Source organism: Colossoma macropomum, unplaced genomic scaffold (assembly GCF_904425465.1).
Source record: "Colossoma macropomum unplaced genomic scaffold, Colossoma_macropomum, whole genome shotgun sequence".
Lineage (NCBI taxonomy): Eukaryota > Metazoa > Chordata > Actinopteri > Characiformes > Serrasalmidae > Colossoma > Colossoma macropomum.
Window position 1 is genome coordinate 23,052 of NW_023494903.1, and position 24,035 is coordinate 47,086.

General features: G+C 40.5%; 1 protein-coding gene across 1 annotated transcript in view; it reads right to left on the minus strand.

Moving 5' to 3' along the window:
• Positions 1-16,689: 16,689 nt before the first annotated feature.
• The window catches only part of hsd3b7 (hydroxy-delta-5-steroid dehydrogenase, 3 beta- and steroid delta-isomerase), a 40,292-nt gene continuing 32,946 nt past the window's right edge, over positions 16,690-24,035 (minus strand). Inside the window, exons 5-6 of the mRNA XM_036560784.1 lie at positions 22,897-23,059; positions 16,690-17,862 (exon numbers count right to left, since the gene is read on the minus strand). Coding sequence (XP_036416677.1) covers positions 17,447-17,862; positions 22,897-23,059 — 579 coding nt within the window. The 3' untranslated portion in view covers positions 16,690-17,446. The remainder of the gene's footprint in view (positions 17,863-22,896; positions 23,060-24,035) is intronic.

The following is a 24,035-nucleotide window of genomic DNA, read 5'->3' on the forward strand; positions in this document are numbered from 1 at the left end:
AGCATGGAGCTTGATGGTGGTCAAGCCGGTCCAGAGGGCTGGCGAGCAGTGGCACCCGATCAAGACAGAAGAGGCAGCAGCATCAGACGCACAGGATGGGCAGCTGTTCAACTCGGCAAAGGAAACGAAAGAAAGGAAAAACACACAGAGAGTCAGTTCTGTAATGGGTGATTGATTAATTTGATTAGTTTAAATGATTGATTAGTTCAAATGATTAATTTGATAAGTTTAGTTTATGCAACAGCAGCATCAGTGGGGTCGGGATTGCGAGGGTGAGGTTTGCACGGCGTTGTACAGCAAGAAGCTCAATGGTGGTGAAGCCGGTCCAGAGGGCTGGCGAGCAGTGGCAGCCGATCAAGGCAGAGAGGCAGCAGCATCAGAATGAACAGGATGGGCAGCTGTTCAACTCGGCAAAGGAAAGAAAGAAAGGAAAAACACACAGAGAGTCAGTTCTGTAATGAGTGCCTGACAGAACTGAGAGTCAGTTCTGTAATGGGCGACTGATTACAGATTACAGTGTTAGCAGAGCAGCAGAGACTCAGGCAGGTATAGAACTGACAGGGAAAACTAATTACCAAAGTCTTGACTATACAAGTAAGTTTTTAGCCTAGACTTAAAGGCACACTGAGGCAGTGTCTGAGTCCTGAACATTAACAGGAAGACTATTCCAAAGCCGGGGGGCTTTGTATGAGAAGCTCCGCCCCCTGACGTAACTTTATTAATTCTAGGTACTAATAGTGAGCAGCACCTTGTGATCTAAGTAGGCGTGATGGTTCATAGTGAGAGAGAAGTTCACCCAGGTACTGAAGGGGCGAGTCCATTTAGTGCTTTGTAAGTCAGAGAGAATTTTATAATCAATGCGAAATTTAACTGGCTCTCCTTCCAGGCGGACTGGAACACTTCTAGCTTAGTCAGGCGCCATTTTCCCTCAAGTTGTCTGGCAATCTGTTTTAAAGCCCGAGTGTGGTCATTATACCAGGGGGGTGAGTTTTTTCTGCCTTACTATTTTACTTTTTAATGGAGCCGCACTGTCTAGAGTAGATCAAAAATTAGCCTCTAAGAGCTTGGTCATAGCATCTAACTCGGTAGGATTAGATGGACAGCTGACAGAAGCTGATAATTTTGGAAGGTTTCTAATAAAGCTACCAGCTGTGGAGGGAGTTATTGTCCGTTTAACACAATAACATGGTGATGAACGCACATTACCACTGAATTGAATTTTGTATGAGATTAAGTAATGGTCAGAGACTGCTGTGCCAAAATCGATTTTGACATTTGTGAATCGATTCAGAATCGTCCACGTCCGCATCGCAATGCATCTAAGAATCGAGTTTTCCCCCCAATCCTATAGTATATAGTATGTCACTGTTGTGTTGCTTCACCTCTCACTTTCACGCTTTAGCATTTTATTCCAGACTGAAAGAATAATAGAGCCAAACTTAAGTTCCTATGCTGATGCTGGACGGATTGAGAAGTTCTGCTGAAGGTCTCAGTCCTAATAATTTGCTGTACTACTACTTTTTTTTTAGCATTTTTGTTTTTTCAGAAAGGTACTTTTACTTCTTTTGCAGTTATTACTTCATCTAAGTAACAATATGTTACAGGCATGAAATCAGACACCAGGTCCGATCAGTGGTAACATTTATTGAAGGGGGGGTAGTCTGAAAGTATATGAAAATGCAGGTTTTAATCAGAGATAGTTGCGCTGTGCTCTCATATGACTGCTGTCTGCTACTGACTGGTCTTTATGTGCATTTATCAGGCAGATTCACCACAGTATACAGCACAGCTAGCGCCCCCTGCTGGCTGAGTTGAAAATGAAACATTTGTCACACATTAACTAACATGCTTCGACAACTTTCTATGGTCTCCAAAAGTTAACTTCAGTAGTTGGTTACCTGAGTCTCAGTTACCTCACAGTTCCTGTGGACCAGTGAAGGCTGACTCAAAGTGTCATAGCTAAGCACTACTGGTTGGTACCTTTATCTTTGAGAGTACAGTCTGACATGTTGTTCTGAGTCACCATCTGACTCAGATGTAAAGTCTCTGCTACTACTGGGACTCCCATGTATGAGTTCTGGGTCTGAGAGCTGAAGGAGTAAGTCCTCTTCTTCAGGAACTTGTTTTTAACTACTGTTTAACAGTTTGGCATTCAATCAATGTACCACAAATACTGACCTGTTTATGAGTTTAGGTTTCTCTGATCTCTGCTGGTTATTGGAAACTGACAAATTTCTGATGGGCAGTTTAAAGACTGGCTGTTGTAAACCTTGTTGATACACACTGAGTTGGAGTCATTGCTACCAAACAGATACTCCAGACAGCGTCTCCACTTATCTCCACATCGGTGATCGTTAGTCAGTCAGTATTACAGTATCACTGAAAAAGAGAAAACATTGAAGGAACTTACTAAAAACCTGTTAAACATGTGCTTTGTGGAATATTCCAGATGTTTCGTTGGGAGGAATGAGTTCAGGTAACAGGGCCGAAGGACACAAATAAAATGTAGATTTGATCTTAGGATGTGTTACACATGAAATGTTAAACGGATCCACACATTAATGCAAAAGTAATATGATTTTTTGAAGTACTTTAATAATTTTTTTAAGTGAAAGTGTAATTACAGTGGGCTGAGCAGGACAAATACTGTCCTGTGGAGGTTTTTTATAAATGCTTTAAGTCATTTGTCTGAAACATATGCATGGGTTGTTGTGAGAGACACTTTCATTTTTAGAATAAATGCTATTGCTCTTCATGAGCACCAGATGGCGCACTGCGCTTTGTTTTCTGTTGATCATGTTAAGGCACTTTGGTCTGTCTTTTACAAACTGATGAGGAAAAAGAGAAAAATAGTTATTTTTATTTAAAGGGACGAGTCTAGATCTGCTAAATACTGAGTCCAGTGCTTTACTCACTCTACACCTATGGCTGTTTACCAGCTCACCCATTATTAAGTTTGCTAATGACACTTAAATGGGCTCAGGCTCATCTCAAAGGGAGATGAGTCAGCGTACAAGGCTGAGATGTATAGACTGTCAGTGTGGTTTTCAATGAATAAGTTCATATTGAACTTCAGGAGGAAACGTGAAGCAGATCGGGTAAAACTACACTTTATCTAACGGGGATCCAAATTTAAACATGAGGATTAGTTAGTATTAATATTAATAGTATTAATTACTATTGTCATTGTTACTTCTGTCATTGTATAGGTGAGCATTTTTTTATGATGAAATATTGTGATAAAATACACCAGATATGCTTTTATGAGCATAACATCAGTACTTAAAGAAGTACTTAAGTCAGTACTTAAAGAAGGAGAACTGAATTTTCTTTGCTTGTCTGAAAGAAAGGAGTTTGAAGTAATGCGTCAACAGCGGTGAAGCTGCAAAATGTACAATCTTAAAAAAAGATGGTTCTTCAAGGGTTCTTTAGTAAAGAAAATGGTCCTATACAGAACCATGCACACTCAGAATTCCCCTCGCATGATTAAAGGGTTCTTTGAATCATGAAAGCATTCTTCAGATTGCACATCACAGAGTGCTGCAGATGGTCTACATAGATCCTTTTTGAAAACGGTTCTATATAGCACCAAAAGGGTTCTGCTACTGTTACGATGTCAAGCCTGCAGCAACAGAAGAACCCTTTTTGGTGCTATATGTAACCCTTTTCAAAACAGCAGATTTTCCATCCATCTGAAGAACGCTTTCAAAAAGTAAAGAGCCCTTTAATCATGCAAAGGGTTCTTTGCCTGTTTATGGTTTTGTGTAGAATCGTTTTCTTTACTAAAGAACCCTTAAAGAACCATCTTTTTTAATTGTGTACCGCCTCAGTCCTTATAGTCCATTTGTGGAAACTAAGCTGCAGAAACAGTCTGTTTTGATTTCATTGCTTCTGTGATCTCACAAGAACCAACTCATTTACATATTCTGCCTAGAGCCGTTTAGCCCCGCCCACTCACACTGAGTGTTTTAGCACTTAGTGCTTTCTGAAGGAGAAAGCTATGGAGCCCTGCTGATGACATCCTGTATAAATGAAAACAATGCAAAGCCACAGCGCATTAACACATGGGAACAAGATCCTAATGTGTGACCATGACTTAATAAGGCATGGGAATGAGATAATCAAGTCGTGGCCACAACTTAGTAAGGCATGGCCATAACTTAGTAAAGTGTGGGAACGAGATCCAAAGGCGTGACTACGACTTAGTAAGGCATGGGAATGAGATAATTAAGTCTTGTCCACGACTTAGTAAGGCATGGGAACAAGATCCTCATGCGTGGCCCCAACTTAGTTAGGCATGGAAATGAGATAATTAAGTTGTGACCACAACTTAGTAAGGCATGGGAACAACATCCTAATGCATGGCCATAACTTAGTAAGGTGTGGGAACGAGATCCATGCGTGGCCCCAACTTAGGCATGGAAATGAGATCCTAATGCATGGCCATGACTTAGTAAGGCATGGGAACAAGATAATTAAATCGTAGCCATGACTTAGTAAGGTGTGGGAACGAGATTCCAATGCATGGCCATGACTTAGTAAGACATGGGAATGAGATAATGCCTTTTTAAGCTGTGGTCAAGGCTTAATTATCTCATTCCCCACATCCTACTAAGTTGTGGCCACGACTTAATTATCTCATTTCCACGCCTTACTAAGCCATTACTACTAAATGTTGTAAGTGGACCTCAAAGAAAAATGTAGTACAGGACCCCTTTAACGAACACTGACTCCATGTTTCATTAAAGCGAAAGTATAACTGGTCCTGTTAGTGTTTGGAGGAGGGCAGTTTGTGAAACACTATGAAATATTTTGAGAGTATTTTTAACTGTGGTACTGCTGGGGACTTTTGTGTGTTGCAACTTATCAAATCTCAGAAAAACTATTAAAATGTCGTTGTCTTACTAGTTTTAAGAACTAGTAAAGGATCGGTTCCGCTGTGTTTGGAATGGGTGGAGCGTCTGCGCTCAGATGTAAGAATAGTTCATTACAGAAGGCCGCACTGCGGTCCAGCCCACTGATTGACTCTTCTAGTACGTGTGTGTTTATTGGTAATGAATGGGATCCTGACTCAGTCGCTCTGTTCTCAGAATCACAGCGTTAACCATCGAGACGCTGGGATTTTAACACATTTCCATTCATTTTCTGTTTCTCGGTAATCTACTAATTCACCCTCACTTCTCTTAAAACAAACCACAGTCTGCGTTTCACTCCACTGTTATTCTCACAGTCACAGCGTTTCCTTTTTCCTTCACTCCATTTTTACTTCATTGTAACTTTATATTTCTTTTAATGTACACATCCCTTTCTGCAGCTACTGATGCATTTTATCATTGCAATTTTAGTGGCGTATTACACATATAGATATTTTACACACAGACAGGCTTTAAATGTGTTAAATGGGCTCTTACATTTTCACTTTAAAGGGGAATTTCCTTAACTGCATAACTCGGTGGTTAAAATGTAAACAACCTCACTCAGGGTGGTTTGGTGTGAAATGCTTCATTGTAGAGAAACTCAGGTTTCTTCACAGTGGTGGTGATAGGAACCAAACGTCATAACATCTCCAACACGTATGTTTTATTTATTTATTATCTAAAACCACCAGTTAACCTACACACATTTTCTGAGTTTTTATATGTAATGTTGACGATGGAACAGCATTAAATCTGGTAAAAAATGTTTTCTTTGGGAACGATTTTGCCTGACAACACCTTGGATGTACCTCTCTGCCATTCAGTGTGCTTTAAAAGTACACTGTAGGCAAAAACCTTCTCAAAACTATCATAACACAACATCTCAGGCAGCGTTTCATAACCATTTCATGTCATAGCTTTCTTTGATTGCATGACATGGTGGGAGACAAAGGAGACGAGGAGGCAGGATGCAAGTGTGAGCTGGGAGTTTAATTGTTGTCCACAGTATAGCAGCAAAGAAAAGAGCAGAAACAAAAGAAAAGCAAAAACAAAAAGTACTGAAGAAACCACCAACAGAACCGAACAGAACAAAATACATAAGAATAAATGCGCAAACACAACAAACAATGCCAAGCAAGAAACAGGTCACAAACACATGGTATAAATACACAGAGAGCAAAGAGAAACACCTGGGGCTGATGAGAGGGCGGGGCTGTAGACAAGAGACAGGTGAAGGGAAAGGCAAAGGGAGGAGCAAGGAAACAGAAGCACATGGCCAAAGACATGAGAGAACCCATATGGAAAAAAAAAAAAACATTCCAAATGTATTTATCAAATATATTTTTGCAGTGTATGAAAATGTACAAAAAATGTATTTGCTAAATATGCTTTGTATTTGTGGTTATATTTTTCAATTTTCTGTAGTTTAAATAAAGATTACAGGTATAACGAAATATACTTTAACTGAATGAACGGAACTGACTTCTGTGTTTCGCATTGTAGTTTACATTAATCATTGTACATATCACACAAAATGTATTTCAAATAAACAAGATATCAAATCATAACTGCATTTTCACAGAGTATCAATACCTACAACACTTGCTTTTGCCATATTAAGGTTTCATTTGCTAATATTTAAAATTAAGATACTGTAATACAAATTCAGGAACAAATTGGTTCCAAACAGTAAAGTGGGTTAGACAGTATTCCGGCTATTTTCATACATTTTCAAATGTATGTGATAAATTAATTTACATACATTTCTTGTTGTATGTGTAATATTTTCCCAAATAAATGTATTAAAAAATATGTGGTTAATATGACTCTGAACTGAAAATGAATATATTTCAGTATGGACTGCAATGTACACTATACTGCCAAAAGTATTCACTCACCCTTCCAAATCATTGAATTCAGGTGATCCAATCACTTCCATGGCCACAGGTGTATAAAACCAAGCACCTAGGTCTGCAGACTGCTTCTACAGACATTAGTGAAAGAATGGGTCGCTCTCAGGAGTTCAGTGAATTCCAGTGTGGTGCTGTGATTGGATGCCACCTGTGCAACAAGTCCAGTCGTGAAATTTCCTCGCTACTAAATATTCCACAGTCCACTGTCAGTGGTTTTATAACAAAGTGGAAGCGATTGGGAACGACAGCAACTCAGCCACGAAGTGGTCGGCCAGGTAAAATGACAGAGCGGGGTCAGCGGATACTGAGGTGCATAGTGCGCAGAGGTCGCCAACTTTCTGCGGAGTCAATCGCTACAGACCTCCAAACTTCATGTGGCCTTCAGATTAGCTCAAGAACAGCGTAGAGAGCTTCATGGAATGGGTTTCCATGGCCAAGCAGCTGCATCCAAGCCTTACATCACCAAGCGCAATGCAGAGCATCGAATCCAGTGGTGTAAAGCGTCGCCACTGGACTCTAGAGCAGTGGAGACGTGTTCTCTGGAGTGACCAATCACGCTTCTCCATCTGGCAATCCGATGGACGAGTCTGGGTTTGGAGGTTGCCAGGAGAACGGTACTTGTCTGACTGCATTGTGCCAAGTGTAAAGTTTGGTGGAGGGGGGATTATGGTGTGGGGCTGTTTTTTAGGAGTTGGGCTCGGCCCCTTAGTTCCAGTGAAAGGAACTCTTAATGCTTCAGCAGACCAAGAGATTTTGGACAATTTCATGCTCCCAACTTTGGGGGAACAGTTTGGGGACGGCCCCTTCCTGTTCCAACATGACTTCGCATCAGTGCTCAAAGCAGCTCCATAAAGACATGGATGAGCGAGTTTGGTGTGGAAGAACTTGACTGGCCTGCACAGAGTCCTGACCTCAACCCAATAGAACACCTTTGGGATGAATTAGAGCGGAGACTGCGAGCCAGGCCTTCTGGTCCAACATCAGTGTCTGACCTCACAAATGCGCTTCTAGAAGAATGGTCAAACATTCCCATAAACACACTCCTGAACCTTGTGGAAAGCCTTCCCAGAAGAGTTGAAGCTGTTATAGCTGCAAAGGGTGGGCCGACATCATATTAAACCCTCTAGATTCAGAATGGGATGTCACTCAAGTTCATATGCGTGTGAAGGCAGACGAGCGAATACTTTTGGCAATATAGTGTATGTAAATTGTACTTCAAATATACAAAAATTCATGTCCAATTTTCCATATGGGAAGGTAAACAAGATGGGACTGACAAACAAAGATGAGAACAGGGCAATTCATTTCAGACTGAGCTTTTAGAGACAATAAACTTTGCAGACATCTGTTTCCTGTTGTCACCACAATGAACAATTCTGAGTCAGTTAATTTCTCTATAATGGAGCCTTTTGCATTAAACCACTCTGTATGACTGTTCAGTCAGGCCGGCTTTACACTTTCACAGAACTAGTTGCATAATTTCCGTGCAACTTGACTACTGAGAGCAAAACAAAGCAAATCAAAAACAAAGTTGCACACAGCGCATTTGGATTGTTCTACAAGTCAGGCCAGGGGTCGGCAACATGCAGCCCTATTACTGCCCTGTTGCGACTCCTCAGCAGAATTAGATTTGTGGGTAAAAATAAAATAATTCTCTTTTCCAGTAAAATAAAGCTCTGCTGATCGTTCAACACAGTTTAACAATAAACGATCTGGAGTTAATGTAGAACTGCTGATTCACCCTTTAACCCTGAAGGTTGGCGCGCAGACTACTGGTCACCATAGCAATGCAGATAACAATCTCGCCTGGCTAGTAGCTAACGAAACAGCAAAGAGAGAGATTTAAGACGAACATCAATAATTTGGAGACAGATGGACTGCATTTATAATCACTCCAGCTGGTTTCCTGATACGTTTAATCTGCAACGAGAAACTGTCAAACACTAAAACGTCACAAACTGGAATCAGATTTTCGTTCAAATTGTTCTGTTCCACCTTAAATGACTTCAGCTTTGTAAAAAATCGAATGTTGAGAGACATTTTACAAGAAACTGTTCTACTTTTGGTGGAAAAGTTTCCTGCTGGAGATGTGAGAAAAGCAGCTATAGCTGAGCTGAAGCTTAAAGCAAAGAAAGGTCTGTGTTTTTGTTTATATTAGCTATAATTCTTAGCTTATATTTTACATCAGCACATACTGAGACATATTTACAGCCAAGATGGTGAAATGGACGTAAAATATTGTGGCTGCCAAGGTGGATTGATTTTTGTTGAAAGGACAAAATGGCTGCCCTTAACATTTGGGTTGCGATCCCTGAGTTTGGCAAAACACCGTAAATTCATCTGTGGTGTGTTATTTACATCCCTGCTGAGCAAAACAGTGCAGGCTAGCATGCGTTTCATAACATTCTGGTTTACTGTGGTTTATGCTCCTCTGGTGCTGGTTTAGCTGGTCACCCAGCATGGTCCTGCTAGTTGACGAGCATACCAACATCCAAAACACAGCATATGCTGGTTTTGCTGGTGACCATGCTGGTCTAAGCTGTTTTGCATTTTTATCATCTTCTTTTATTTTTCACAGCTGTCGTTGCTTTTTTTTCTTTATCTGTACATCTTTCATCTGTCTGTGGTTTTTACTATGTACTTGGCTTTTTAACCTGCTCTGTCTGCGCTAAGCCTTTAAAAATAAATGCTGAAGTAGCTCTTCTGGTTGTACTTGATGCCTCATTGTGTTCTAGAAGCACTGAAAGTTCATCTCAGTCTCCTGTTCTGTAATAAATTTCCTACTTTGGATCCCAAAAGGAATCCGAGCTCTGTGTACAATTAGGAGGCATCAAGAGAGAACAAATAAATCTCGCCACATGGATCACGATAACAGCAGGCTAACAAAGAACAAACGGTGGCACAAGCAGCTATTTAAACAGCTGTTAGCGTGTCTGGCTAGTTAACGCTTTTTACAGAAACATCAGCTTCGAGAAGCTCAGACAAAACTAAAACTACCAACCTTACACAGCCAGTGGGGGGATCTTCTGTTCAACCATCCAATAAACCATCTTCAGTTTTCATTTCTTGTTCACTGAACCAGTAAAGCAATCTTTTAAAAGTATGTTGTTGGATGTGATCATGTGATGCACTATCTGCATTTTGATTGGCTGTTTCATGAAACATTGTTCACAAAGTTGGGACTCTTGCAAGGTTGCAGCAGACAGTGTTACGTGTCAGTGCCTCTACCTGTGTGGGTTTGTCTTCTCTCCCCTCTTGGCTGCTCTTCTCCTGCTCTTTTGGCCGTCTCTTTTCGTAGGTTGCTTGGTGTGTCCATCACAATCACTTCATGGACATCATTTGGCCAAACAGCTTGCAGAGTTAAACCCTGGGCATCATGTGACTGATGTCTCAGCTCTTGGCTCATTGGTTCGGTTCTGGCCTTCTGTGTTCTTAGCTCTTGTAGACTTGCTAGCTTTAGCCATTACTTGTTAGCTTTAACTCTTGCTAGCTTTAGCCTGTATCCTGCCTTCTGCCCAATGACAGCTGAGATAGGCTCCAGCACCCCACTGCGACCCAGAAGGATAAGCGGTTTAGATGACGTATGTATGTATGTAGCTTTAGCCTTTGCTAGCTTTAGCCTTGTTAGCATATTGCCTAAACACACTTCATTAGAGGCAGGTACCACCATAGATCAACATACCTAGATGCCACCATTTTAGGGTGGTCAACATCGCTGCTGGACTGCATTCAGTACCATTACAGAGCGGCAGTTTAAGAAAGATACTGTCCGAAATTACACTATTTCAAGAATATTGCTCTCAGAAAGTGGGATAGGATTATATAAGGAGGGAACGCAGCGACCCACACTCATGTTTGTGTGATGTTTGTGTGGATATGGCTGTGTGGTTGGTGAGGCACAGAGAACCTGTTGGTGTGATTGTTGTTCCTTTAATAGTCTATTCAGGGGGTCTTAACTTTATGTAGTAGTTATTTATTTACGATGATGGTTAATGCCCTGTAGCTCGGTAAGTTATAGCATTCCTTAATCTGTGATATTCATAAGAGATTAACGTTAGCACCTTCTTACACAGACCTGAAGTAAGCTTCTTATTTGCCAGCTTCTTGCTCGAATTTTCCCGTTCCACCTTAAATGGTTTAGCTTCAGGCACCAAAAAACTGACTGCTGTACAATTTAAGGTGGAATGGATAAGCTCAAACAAGAAGCTGGCGAATAGGAAGCCAACTTTAGCTTCGTCCTTCTCACTGTGTTTTGTGGGGTTTATTTTATTTTATGTGTATTAAGATTAGAAGTGATCCACACATTGATGGATTTGCTGATGTGTGTGAGATTATGTTTCATGCTAAACTCGGTTTTTAATGTCAGGTACAGACTGAATACTTTCCTGCTGGTCCAGACGGATAACTAGCATTTTCTGTTAGCCTGTTTGTCACTTTGCCTTTGGGCAATGGGACCAGTAAATCGCTGCTGTTGAAACAAAGTCTTGTATCTCTATTTTTGTCGTTTTTTCAGTTTTTGACATAATTTAAAAATGCATGTTGCCCTTTATATTGTGTGTAAATTTCCTGATGGATGGACCAAAAGAAATGGCACAACAAATTACTTAAGAAACATCTGGTTCCATTGACTTACATTAAAAGTAAAGTATGTTTATTCCTTCTCCTGTAAAGTTATATGTTGGAGGTACAAGGTTTTGTTCCGACAGCAGCGAAATGCTTCATCCACTTGTCCAGCCCAAGTGTTCCAGACAGGCCCTGGTGTATGGTTGATTTCCAAGGGGTGGTAAAGAATAGAAACTCCATTGACCCACAACTCTCTTATAATAGAGGTCAATGGACAGATGTTTCTATTATAAGCTCATTTCCAGTCAACAGAGCTTCTGTTCTTTTCTAAGTGCAGGGAATTGTTATTGGTGCTTTGTACAGATGATAGAGATAAGGCTAAAAACGCTGCATTATGCAGCACTGCTGTTGTTACTCTATATGTGTGTTAGCAACAAAACATGGAAAACAGCTGAGAAGGATCCTACACACTGCAGTGTTTTGAATGGGTGGAGTGTTTTTGTTACGTTAGAGATGTAAGAATGATTTATTACATAATACTACTGTGTTGCTAGGCCTGACTGCACCGATGCCCATGTGTTTTGTATGTGTTTAGTGGCTATGACTCAGAGTTGCCTTCTTACTCAAGTCTATTTTGACAGTATCCATGGCAAAGCAGAGGCAGTTTGCTGTGTTTAGGGAATCCCTTAGACTGAAGCCAGCAGGATTCCCCCATTCTGCCTTTTGCTTTCAATACTTCTTTTTCTGTAGTTCTCATAAAATGGTTACGCACGTTTTTCCCTACCAACACGTGAAGGGAATTCACATTATACAGAAAATAGGAATAAACTTTTAAATCAACTTTTACTTCCAGGAGTCAGAAGTCATAAACCAGAGTATTTGGACACCCCCTCCTAATTATGGAGTTCACGTGTTGCAGCCATGAGTCAGTTTGTGAAATTTCTGCCCTGCTAGATCTGTCCCAGTCTACAACTGTAAGTGCTGTTGTTGTGAAATGAAAGCTAGGAGCAACAACTGCTCAAACACGAAGGGGGAATCCATGCAAGCTCACAGAGCAGGAGTGCTGGGCGCTGACATGAGCACTGAAAATTTTCCCATCCACTGTTGCATCACCCACTAGAGAGCTCCAAACTGCCTCTGGAAGCCACGTCAGCACAAGAACTGTGCATCAGGTGCTTCATGAAATGTGTTTCCATGGCTGAACAGCTGCACACTAACCTAAGATCACTATGCGCAATGCCAAGCGTCAGCTTTCAATGGTTATGGGAGGAATGCGTTGTCAATCTACAGGGCATAGTAGCTGCAGACCAGTCAGAGTGGCCATGCTAACCCCTGTCCACCATCAGAAGTGCCAACAGTGGACACACAAGTGTCAGAACTGGTCCTTGGAGCAATTCAAGAGGTCTTGTCCAAAGTGTCCTGTCTTCTTTTTATATCACATGGCACCAGGATGCACTGTGGGAAGAAGACAAGGCAGTGGAGGTAGTGTGATGCTCTGGTCAACGTTCTGCTAGGAGACCCTGGGTCTGAGCATTCATGTGGACGTTGATCTTAACATGGTTGCAGTCCAGGTACACCCCTTCACGGCAATGGTATTCCTCTAAAGCAGTGGCATCTTTCAGAGGGATAATGCTTCCTGCCACATTGCACACACAGTTCAGGAATGGTTTTAGGGACATGATAAAGAGAGTGTTACCCTGGCCTCCAGATTCTCCAGATCTCAATCCGAGTGTGCATCTGTGGAATCTGCTGGAAAAACAAGTCCAATCCTCAGCGATTCCACATTGCAACACATGGGACTTAAAGGATCTGCTACTAACATCTTGGTGCCAGACACCACAGGGCACCTTCAGAGGTCTTGTAGAGTCGACTCAGGTTGGAGCTGTTTTAGTTGCACATGGAGGACCAACAGCAAATTAGTGGTCATGATGATTTGGCTCATCAATGTACATTTATACGAGTGAACCAGTTCTGCTAGAGACTTGTTGAACTGCTGGTCTGCCGTCAGTGTTGACCGGGAGAAACCACGCTGGCAGTGCAAAGACAGCTTGTGCCAAACCGTGTGTTTCTGTTTATTTACAGGAAATATGTTTTCATCTTAATGCATTTTTCGAGGCGCTCCAGGCGTCCTGAATTGAAAAGTGTTCAACTTGAAGCAGTCAAGCAGACTATGCTACAAGCATTTTTCTGTGCTGGTCAACGGACTTCTGTCAGCTCTTCCTTTCAGATGGGAAAGAAGAAGTAATAAGATTTAAACAGCTTCCTGATTTATGTGTTGAGTTCTTTCCAGCCATGGGAATTTGCTGAGTTCAGTGTGCTCGAGCGACATTAGAATTTTGATTACAAATGATCATCTGCATGACATTCAATCCTAAAAAAGTAGACTACTTTCCTCATTAATATACTGGAGGAGAAGTTCTTCAGAGATATTACAGATAAACTTTTTAGGATTGAATGTCATTCTGTTGGTGTTGGTTCAGTTCCTGTTCTTTATCTTGATCACCGCTCACTTTGGAGCTTTAGCATTTTATTCTAGACTGAATGGATCCAAAAGGAGAAGAATAGAGCCAAACTTCAGTTCCTATGACGAATGGACTGAGAAGTTCTGCTGCAGGAACTCAGTCCTAATAATTTGCTGTACTACTACTTTTTAGGCATTTTTATTTTTTTTTGGAATGATACTTTGACTTTTATTGCAGTGATTGCTTCACCCAAGTAACAAAACTAACTTGTGTACAAGTTTAGGTTTCTCTGATGTCTGCTGGTTATTGGAAACTGACAAAGAAGAGATGACCATTTGTATTAAAACATTTTGAAAGACCAGTTGCTTCCAAACTTTTGATGGGCAGTTTAAAGATCGTCTGTTTTAAACCTTGTTGATGCACACTGAGTTGGAGTGCTTGCTACCAGACAGAAGTTCCAGACAGCGTCTCCACTTACCTCCGTATCAGTAGGCCTAACTGTCTGTCTAAATGCCTGGTAACTATCTACCCCACCACAAAGCTGAATTTAGGAAAATCTTGTGTGACATTACTTTAGAAGCATGAACTCCTAGCAACAAGGTAATTCCTCTGGCGTTTCTGTGGTCATGACTGGCAGCGGAGGCAGGGTGTTTCTATTGCTGAGTCTGGGAAGAGTGATTCATAGGCATGAAGTTTTACTTAAGGTTTCTGGAAGGGTAACAGAAAGCAGACCAAGAAGTTCATCCAGCTGTCAGCAGCCACATTCGCTAAAAAAGGTAGAGCGTATTATAACCTGAGGGGCTTTAGGATAGAGAAAAAAAACAACAATCTAACACTTGTTTGATCGCCTGATAACACAAACATTGGCTTTTTTTTTCAGACCTACTCAAATTTACTGGCACCCAATCTGTTGGCACTTGTGTCTTTAGAAATTGAGTCAGTGGAGCAGAATAATTTGTCTCTCAACATGATATCGGTTTGATCTCTAGCTTTGGACAAGAAAGTATTTGTTTTGGAAAATGGGCCAGGAATGCATATCTGAAGACAACACTGGCAAAGAAATGCCAGATTAAATATTAATGAAATCATAAGGGCTTAAAGAATGTATACAGAATGTGAAACTGGCCATGTCGCCAACTTAAATCCATAATTAGCGGTTGCACAGTGCCCATCAATATTGTTAGCTGATTTATATTGGATAACTTGTCTGGCAGTTTTTGCGATATTAACACCAAACCAACTTCAGAGTGTTTGGTCTGGTTGTGAGAGGTGTGCATATGTACAGCATTTTGATTGGACATACGGTTTCCACGTAGCAACCGTTCAGATTCAGACTTTTTTTTTCCCATAGAAATAAATGATGGAATTGTTCTGCAAAAGTTTCCACACCCCTCTTATGCCACAATAACAGAGATACTGTAGCAACCACCTAGAATACTATAGCAAGCACTAAACAATACCATAGCAACAACCTGGAACATCTTAGCGACCAACAGCGATAGCTTAGGCTATGTTCACACTACTAGGTTTAAGTGGCACAAATCCAGTTTTTTGCCTTAATGTGACTCAGATCTGATGTTTTCAGGGCTGTGTGGACACAAATCTGACCTTTTCAAATCTGACCTGAGCCACTTTCGTAGATCGGATATGTATCTGATTTGTGGCCATGCGACCTTAATGTGAGGCTCAGATCGGAATTCATGTGCTTTTTTTCCACTGCGCCATCATTCAGCGTTACCATGGCAGCAGCGCCGAACAGACGTTAAAGCCTGTAAACAGTGGAAAAGCAGCTCATCTCGCCTTTTTCTCCTTCGTCTCGCTCTAATAATGAAGCTGAGAGCTGATCAGAGTTAATTATCTTCTCAGCGAAGCTCGTTCTGCTCGTTAGTTTGTTTGCTGATGATGCACGTGAATCATTATCATGACGTTACTGAGTAGGATGTGCGCATGAGGGTCATTTCAGGATGCTGGTTCGTCCACATTAATGACAGATTGGAATCACTTACCTAAACGAGTGTGAACCATCGAGTCAGACAGATCGGATTTGAGCAATGAGGCTTGTAATGTGAACGTAGCTTCAGTAACCACCTAGAAACACACTAGCCTCCAAACTAACCTCACTGCAACACCCTAGCAACCATAGAGAAGAATATCATTTGAAATCAGCCATCAACAACATAGCAACTACCTGGGATAACAGAGTAACTGCTTAGCCACAGCCTAGCAATCACCTGGAACGCTATAGCGACCGCCTAGTAATACCCTAGCAACCACTTTCAACCTTAGCCTAGCAACATTCTAAAACCCATAGCAGTCGTCTAGCAACACCATAGCAATACAGTTGAATGCTAAGCTAAGCAATCACTTCAGAAAATGCTCTTTCCTAGTTATTTAAAGTGGCTCAATAACATAAGCAACATTTTAAAATTAGCATAAACACTTTTTATTGTATTCAAAATGGCTACATTTTACAAATAAATATCTAAATCAAAATATTTGAATTAAAGTGCAGAAAATAATATACAACAATAAATACATTGCTGACCATTTTGGTCTCTTATTATGTCAAGCATTGAACATATAACATGAATTTAACACATTTATAACAAATTTTTAGTATAGCAGTGAACACAAAGACCTTAAACTTTTGACACATGAGCTGAAAATGTGCTTTCAAGGTATTAATGCAGCTACGTTTGATACAGATGTAAGATTAACGGGTTATCCTGTATTATCAGATAAAAAATTGGACGCTCCAGATGTACGTAATACAGATTATTGCCTGAACATTAATACAAAAGAGACATTAGCAAAAATAGAAATCCACTACTTTTCAGCCCAAAATGATTCTTTTGGTATCATGGAAATTATCAAAGACTACTGAGGTGTTCATAATTTCCCTAACATAAAATGGAACAGCTTACTAATACTGTGCTATGCTCTCATGGTCAGTAGACCAGGGTCATCGTTGTGCTGTACATTTAAGCACAGCAGAAGAATTCTCTTCCTGTCATGGCAAAACCAACAGTATGGATAATGAGAGGTATCAGTTCATATCTATGGTCACCACAGTTATAAGTGATGAAGAAATGTTTCTATATTGGATACATGCCTATTTGAAATACTGTTGGCTTGGAGTAATGACATCATCACATAAACAGATCAAACTGTATCTTTTCACTAGTCCGTCACTTTTGGTCCACCACTGAAACCCAACTCCCACCATCATTTACGTCTTTAGCTGTCACTCAGACGGTGACGCCCTGTACTTTTAGCCTTACAACGCCCTGTGGATGGCGCCCAAGGGAAAGGTGACCACCCAGCTTGTGTGTCCACCCACTAACAGATGGATTTAGGCAAGGTTGCCTAACTTAAATTGAAATTTAACAGCCTAGTTTTAAGTCATTGTTGTTTTTTCTCTATTCTGTAACGGGTAGACGCCTAAAACTATGCTCGGAATGATGACCTTACTTAACAAACATTCAATATTTCCTTTCCATCACTTCCAGACAATCCCTTTCATCCAACCATCTAATCATAATGTCCTGAGCAGTCACTGGGTCGACCCCTGATGAAGCCCTGCTCTTCATCGTTACGCATCTTTGCTGCTGGTGTCCAGAGGAAAAGTGTCCACCCATTTCTGCGTGCGGACGCGGCACTGCTCCCAGTCGTAGAGGGGCCGGTACTGGAAGTGGCGCAGGGCCTTGTCTGAGCTCACGGTGAAGGAGGTGCAGGCTACGGCCAGCGTGTAGCGGTTTAGCAGCGGCGTGAAGTTGTAGACGGGCCGCAGGACCCAGTGCAGCATGTCGTTCATGCACGCCTGGAACCACAGCAGCCACAGCGGCACGCGCAGCGAGCGGAAGTTGAAGGCCGACAGGAACTGCATGTTGAAGTCTTCGTAGCTCTTGTAGGGCGAGTCGTCGTAGCAGAAGTACACCTCGCCTCCAAGCCTCTCGGGATGCTCCCTGATAGCACGCGCCGCTAACACATGCATCCAGGCGACATTGCCTAGGAAACCAACCACAGGAATGCAAATTAGAAAACAACCCAGATACTGAGGTTTAAAGCATGGTGTCAAAACCAAAGGAGGCATGAGAGGAAGGCTTTTCGGCATTCCTGCAGTCTGTAGTCAGCACCATTACAGTTAATTAAACTTAATGAACTTTTAAATAAATTTATTTAACTTTGAACTCATTTTGGTTTACACTCAGTCACATACAGTAAATCCATATGTCATTGCATGGTAATGTTTAATGTAGACATTTTTATTAGCTTAGGAAGTCTGTACTGATCAGATTTCCATTATTGCTAATAATTAATAATGCTAATCTGTTTGCACGCTTATGGGATTTGCAGTATTATGTAAGATAACAGAAGTACTACAGCAGCCATACATCTGTTCATGTTGTAGTTAATATAAACTGCAACGCTGCTGTGAAATAGTGTAACGTGATGGCCATGACTTATATATCACGTTCGAGATCTTGCTACGTCTTGGCTATGACTTAATTATCTCATTCCACACCATGCTGTCATAATCATGACTTAATTATCTCAATCCACTCCTTACTAAGTTTTGGCTATTACTTAATTCTCTTGTTCCTTAACTTATCATGTCATAGTCATGACTTATCTTGTTTCTACAACCTACTATGTCGTAGTCATAACTTGTCTCGTTCCACTCCTTACTAAGTTTTGGCTAGGACAATTATCTCATTCCACAACTTACAATGTCGTCATGACTTACTTATCTCATTTCACTCCTTACTAAGTTTTGGCTATGACTTGATTATCTTGTTCCTTAACTTACTATGTTTTAGTGATGACTAAATTATCACGTTCCACAACTTACTGTGTCATAATCACAACTTAATTATCTTGTTCCACACCTTGCTGTGTTGTGGCAATGACTTAATTATCTCATTCTCAGCCTTACTCAATCATAGTCATGACTTATTTCATTCATTATCTCATTCCATACCATGCTAAGTCTTGGCCATGACTTTATTATCTCATTTCACTCCTTACTAAGTTTTGGCTATGACTTGATTATCTTGTTCCTCAACTTACTATGTCATAGTCATGACTTAATTATCTCGTTCCACTTCTTACTAAGTTTTGGCTATTATGTAATTATCTCAATCCTTAACTTACTATTTCGTAGTCATGCCTTAATTATCTAGTTCCACACCAGGCTACATCATAATCATTACTTAATTATCTCGTTCCACACCAGGCTACATCAAAATCATTACTTAATTATCTCATTTCACTCCTTACTAAGTTTTGCCTATTAAGTAATTATCTCGTTCCTTAACTTACTATGTCGTAGTGATGACTAAATTATCACGTTCCACAACTTACTGTGTCATAATCACGACTTAATTATCTTGCTGTGGCAATGACTTAATTATCTCATTCTCAGCCTTACTCAATCATAGTCATGACTTATTTCATTCATTATCTCATTCCATACCCTGCTAAGTCTTGGCCATGACTTTATTATCTCGTTTTACGCCTTACTAAGTTGCGGCTATGACTTATATGTTTCCCACGCTTTACTAAGTCGAGGTCACGCGTTTGGCTCTGTAGTCCGGTAATGGTGCACATTAACACTTAAACATGTAAGTGAATCCAGTAACTAGATCGCTCATTTCAGTGTCTCATTGCTGTAAAGGGCTCTCATACGTGATTCTAGAGTGTGTAAGCTGTTGATAGGTGTCATTTAGCCCATGTTTAACTCGTGTTACCTGGCTGAGAAGTTCTGCTAAATTTAGCTAACTGAGAAATGCTGTTATCATATCTTTCTAACAGATTAATTTAGGAAATACTGCACAGGAAACCACCCACACAGAGCAGACTCAGATACTGGCATTCAAACAGCGAAACCCAGATGAACATACATCACAACAACATGATTATCTGGTTATGAGAGCAGAAAGAGCTACTTAAATATGTTATTAAATAAACATGGACTTCAAAACCATTAGCACTAATGCCTTCCAGTGATAGATGACAGCAACAGATATCAAATGTATGTTCTACTAAGGCCAAATTGTCTCTTTAAAGCCCAAGCCAAAACCAAGAGGTACAGTGAATGGGGTCTGCAATCTCCTCTAAAACAACACTGTGTTAACTTCTGAAATGATGTGGAAACACTGGCAGAGCGAGAACGTGATACGGCTCTTCCAAGTTCTAAAGGTTACACGCAGCGTACTCTCAGCCCGCCACTCCTTTCTTTCTATCTTTCCCAAAAACCGCACTCCTGACTAATCAGCAGCACCTGTTCATCTGTTCTTCATCTCCGCTCGGCGCTCAGTATCAGCCCTCGCCCCGCTATCAGTGAGAAGTCCTGTCATAGTTGTGTTCAGGCCAGGCCGTGCTCTTATCTTCACTCCAGTTCTAGGTTTGTGGTTCTGTTTTTGTACTGCTTGGCCTCTGAAGATCCTGTCCGGTGATTTACGACTCTACAGTTGCTTGAATCTGTTTACTATTGAGCCTAATTCAAATAAACGCTTCCTGCTTTTACATCCTTCCTGCCCGATGTGGTCAGGGTAGTGTTCCTCAGCCATGAGGCCAGTGTAAATCTCTTGACCCCTCTGAACCTCATGTAAGGTGGTCAGTTATTCGGTGAGTTAGAACAGGTTAAGTTTGTTGTTGGTTAGGTGTACTTTCAGAAAAATATCATGTAGGTATGTTTGCCTTAGACGCATCAACAGTGCAAAATCTGAGTTCTTAAGATTTACTGATCATAGTTTTTTTGCTGTCATCAATGTTTTTATATTTTTAGTGATAAACATAGAGGCTAAGCAAAAAGTTCACCAGTGTCATTTGTTTTAATTTTGCTAGCAAGTTAACATATATATATATATATATATGTATGTATGTGTGTGTGTGTGTGTATATATATATATATATATATATATATATGTATATGTCAGAACTGCTGTATATATACACATACAGCTGTCTGAACATTTTGTCATTTTGGGCCATTTATGTTGGTCCATTCATCATGAAGTTTACATATAAAGTAAAGAGCAACAGGTATTTTCAAATTATGTCAAAAAATGAAAAACTGTTTCAAAAAAAAGTTTTGTTCAGACAGCAGTAATTACACTGTAAGTAAGTTACACTGTTTAAATCAGGGCTAATTTTTGTGGTGTAATCTCAGTTTGTCTTACAGGATCTTTACACTGCAAAAGGTAATATCTTAGCAAGTGAAAACATCTTAAATGTGCTCAATATGTCTAATAGATCTTATTGCGATTGTCATTATTTGATTGAATTAAACATATTCATTCACTTTTTTCATTTTTAGGTATTTCTTATGTTAAAATAACTTTATCTATAGAATTATTTTCTTATTCTACTGGCAGATAATTAAACATTATTTCTTAAATCAAGCTAAATTATAAGCATTGTGTATTGAAACAAGTAAAAATATCTGTGTCAACAGAAAAAAGACAGTTTCTCTAGATAAAATGACTTAAAACAAGTAAAAACGTTTTGAAATGAGTTCAATGTTGATATTTTCTTACACCATTCTCGTAATGAGAAATATGAGATGGACTGACTAGATTTAAGATGTTTTCACTTGCCATGACATTTTCACAGCGTAGTGATGCCAGCTGTAAGGCCATTATACGACAAAGATGAAACCCGATCTGAACAGTGGAACCTAAATTTTGGCTTTTCAACAAAAAACAGCTGTACATGGTCAGAAAAAGGGTGCTGTACAGGAACAAAGTGTCAAAGTGTCAACCCGAAGGTCCAAGGTCTAAACGCCCAACTGATGTAATGCTTTAAAATAGAAGAGTCAAATAAAAAGCATGTCTTATCTACTTTGTTGTCATGGTAACTTTAGTTCGACTGAATTTAGGGCAGAAGCCGTTACAGAATAACAGTTCTTAAGTCTATAATCTTATCGTATTTCCAGATAAGAAAACAGTATTACAGAAACATCATAAGTTGCCAAAATATCCTAAATGTTTTCTCAACTTTAAGATAAACCCAGAGCGTCTTAACTTCTGTTTAACTGTCTGTTTCTAGTGTTTTTTGCACTGACAGGCAGCACAGTTCACTATAACCAGCATAATGACGCTACATTTATCTACACTGATAACAGTGCTTTGACTTGTGAGGGTTTCTTTTTAAACAGCATTTTTTAAGAACTCAGACGCTGCAGACTCGATCTCCACCGTCCCCTCTTACTACCTTCGTGTGTTAATGTTGATGATGAAATATTACAGTGATGGTGGTGAGTAATGAGGAGACAGAGCTGTCAGTTTATCAGGAGGAATAACGTTAGCGTGCTCGGCTAAAGCGTTTGGGAAATGAAACTGAAACTGTGGAGCACGAAGCGCTGACACGATATTCTTCACTTCAGTTTATCACGCTTTAGTTTTATTTGACCTTTTTTTACATCAGTAACGGTAGCTAATGTTAGCTGTCTGGCTGACTAGCTTGACTACGTGTTTACGTTTCAGCTGTGCGCGTATGGTTGGTTGCTAGGAAACAGACACGACCGTTGATTGTCGACTTCAACCGAGTAAGTTAAGATTTCCTAACTTGAGATAAGAAAAGATGCTGTAAGATAAGATGAGATTCTTAAATTAAGATCAGATTTGCGAAAAATCTAATCTTGACCTGTCAGATCTTAAGTTAAGACATAAAGACAGAAAGTTTCTGTAATTCGGCCCCTGGAGTGTGAATGAAGTCAGTACAACTTAAAAAATAACTGACAATGGAACGTAGTTCACTTATTTTCCTAACTACAGGTACAGAAGACGGACCCTTAAGGGTACCAACAGTGACGTGAGAGGTACTGCCCCCGTAACAATTACTCACAATTTCTACAATTTCTGTATTTTTCCTACGGTTGAATGAAATTCAACATGTTCTATAAAGCTTTCAATCCTAGCAACAGTTGCTATGAAAAAAATGCATTTGTGAGCACAACCCAGTCAATTTTAGCATCCAGTGTGGTTGAATTTTCACCTTCAGGTCAATATATTGATGCATGTTTTCACTCATATTTACCCGCATAGACACGTCCGTGCTCCGTGTCACGGGGCACTCCTCTAATCAGCCAGCCCCCTGTGCGGACCCCCATCTGGTAGAAATCCTTCATCAATTGGTGGTTCTCCCCGTAGATCCCTGTGGGTCTCAGGGCACATGTGTACAGGCTTTCATCTCCATTTACCTACAGAGAGAGAGAGAGACAGAGACAGAGAGAGAGAGAGAGAGAGAGAGAGAGAGAGAGACAATCGTTGTTGACAATCCACTGGCAATAAATACTGCATGACAAATGAAATAGTTGAGACAGTGTTTGTGCATAAATCTGTCAGAATTTAGGTGGTGCTACAGCTTCAAAGCCTTAAATACACAAACCACTAATTACATAACTCCCTTCTCAGAATGGAGGGTTAAGTTGATGGATGTGTTATGTCTCCTGTTCCCTTATGAGGAGACAGCTTTTGTGCTGTATGCTGGTTTGTTATGTGGAAAAGCAGAGTTAAAAGAGTTCCTTTGAACGACAAACACTGCGGAACATCTTTCTCTGGAGGATTTCTCGTTAAGGCTCCACTTCATGTGTTCCCTCACTACTTTTATGGAAAAGAAAAGCTGAGGAGAGATATGGACCAAGTTTCAAAGATGGAAAAACTGAGCAAACTACATTGTGGAAACTTCCAACGAGCAGAAAACGAAACAACAATCAATCTTTTTCAGCGCATGGAGATCCTATCAGGTTCACTATAAAAAGGGCCGCAGACACAGTGCTAGCTCTTCCCGACTGAGAGGGGGGGGGTGTGCATGTGAGTATTTAAAGCTGCATGCTGTGGGGCTGAGATAATGGTTGAGAATAAGGCAGTGCTGAGTGGAGAACAGTATGCCGTAATTTCTGGCACAGATTCTTTTTAGGCTGGTGGCTCTGCAGCCTGTGTGTACGTGTTCTTGTGTGTGATTCATTGACATACTACGTTGCATTTGTCATTCTGCTGCACGTTTAAGCCAGCAGCAAACTTCAACAGAAAACCAGGTTTCAAAATGAAACAGCTAGTGATGGGCATTTTGGCTCGTCAGTGAATCACATCAACTGGCTCAGCTCACAGGTAAGAGGCTCTATCAGCTCCCAAAAGGCCTGTTCTTTGTTCCAAAAATTAGCCATCTTAGGCCTC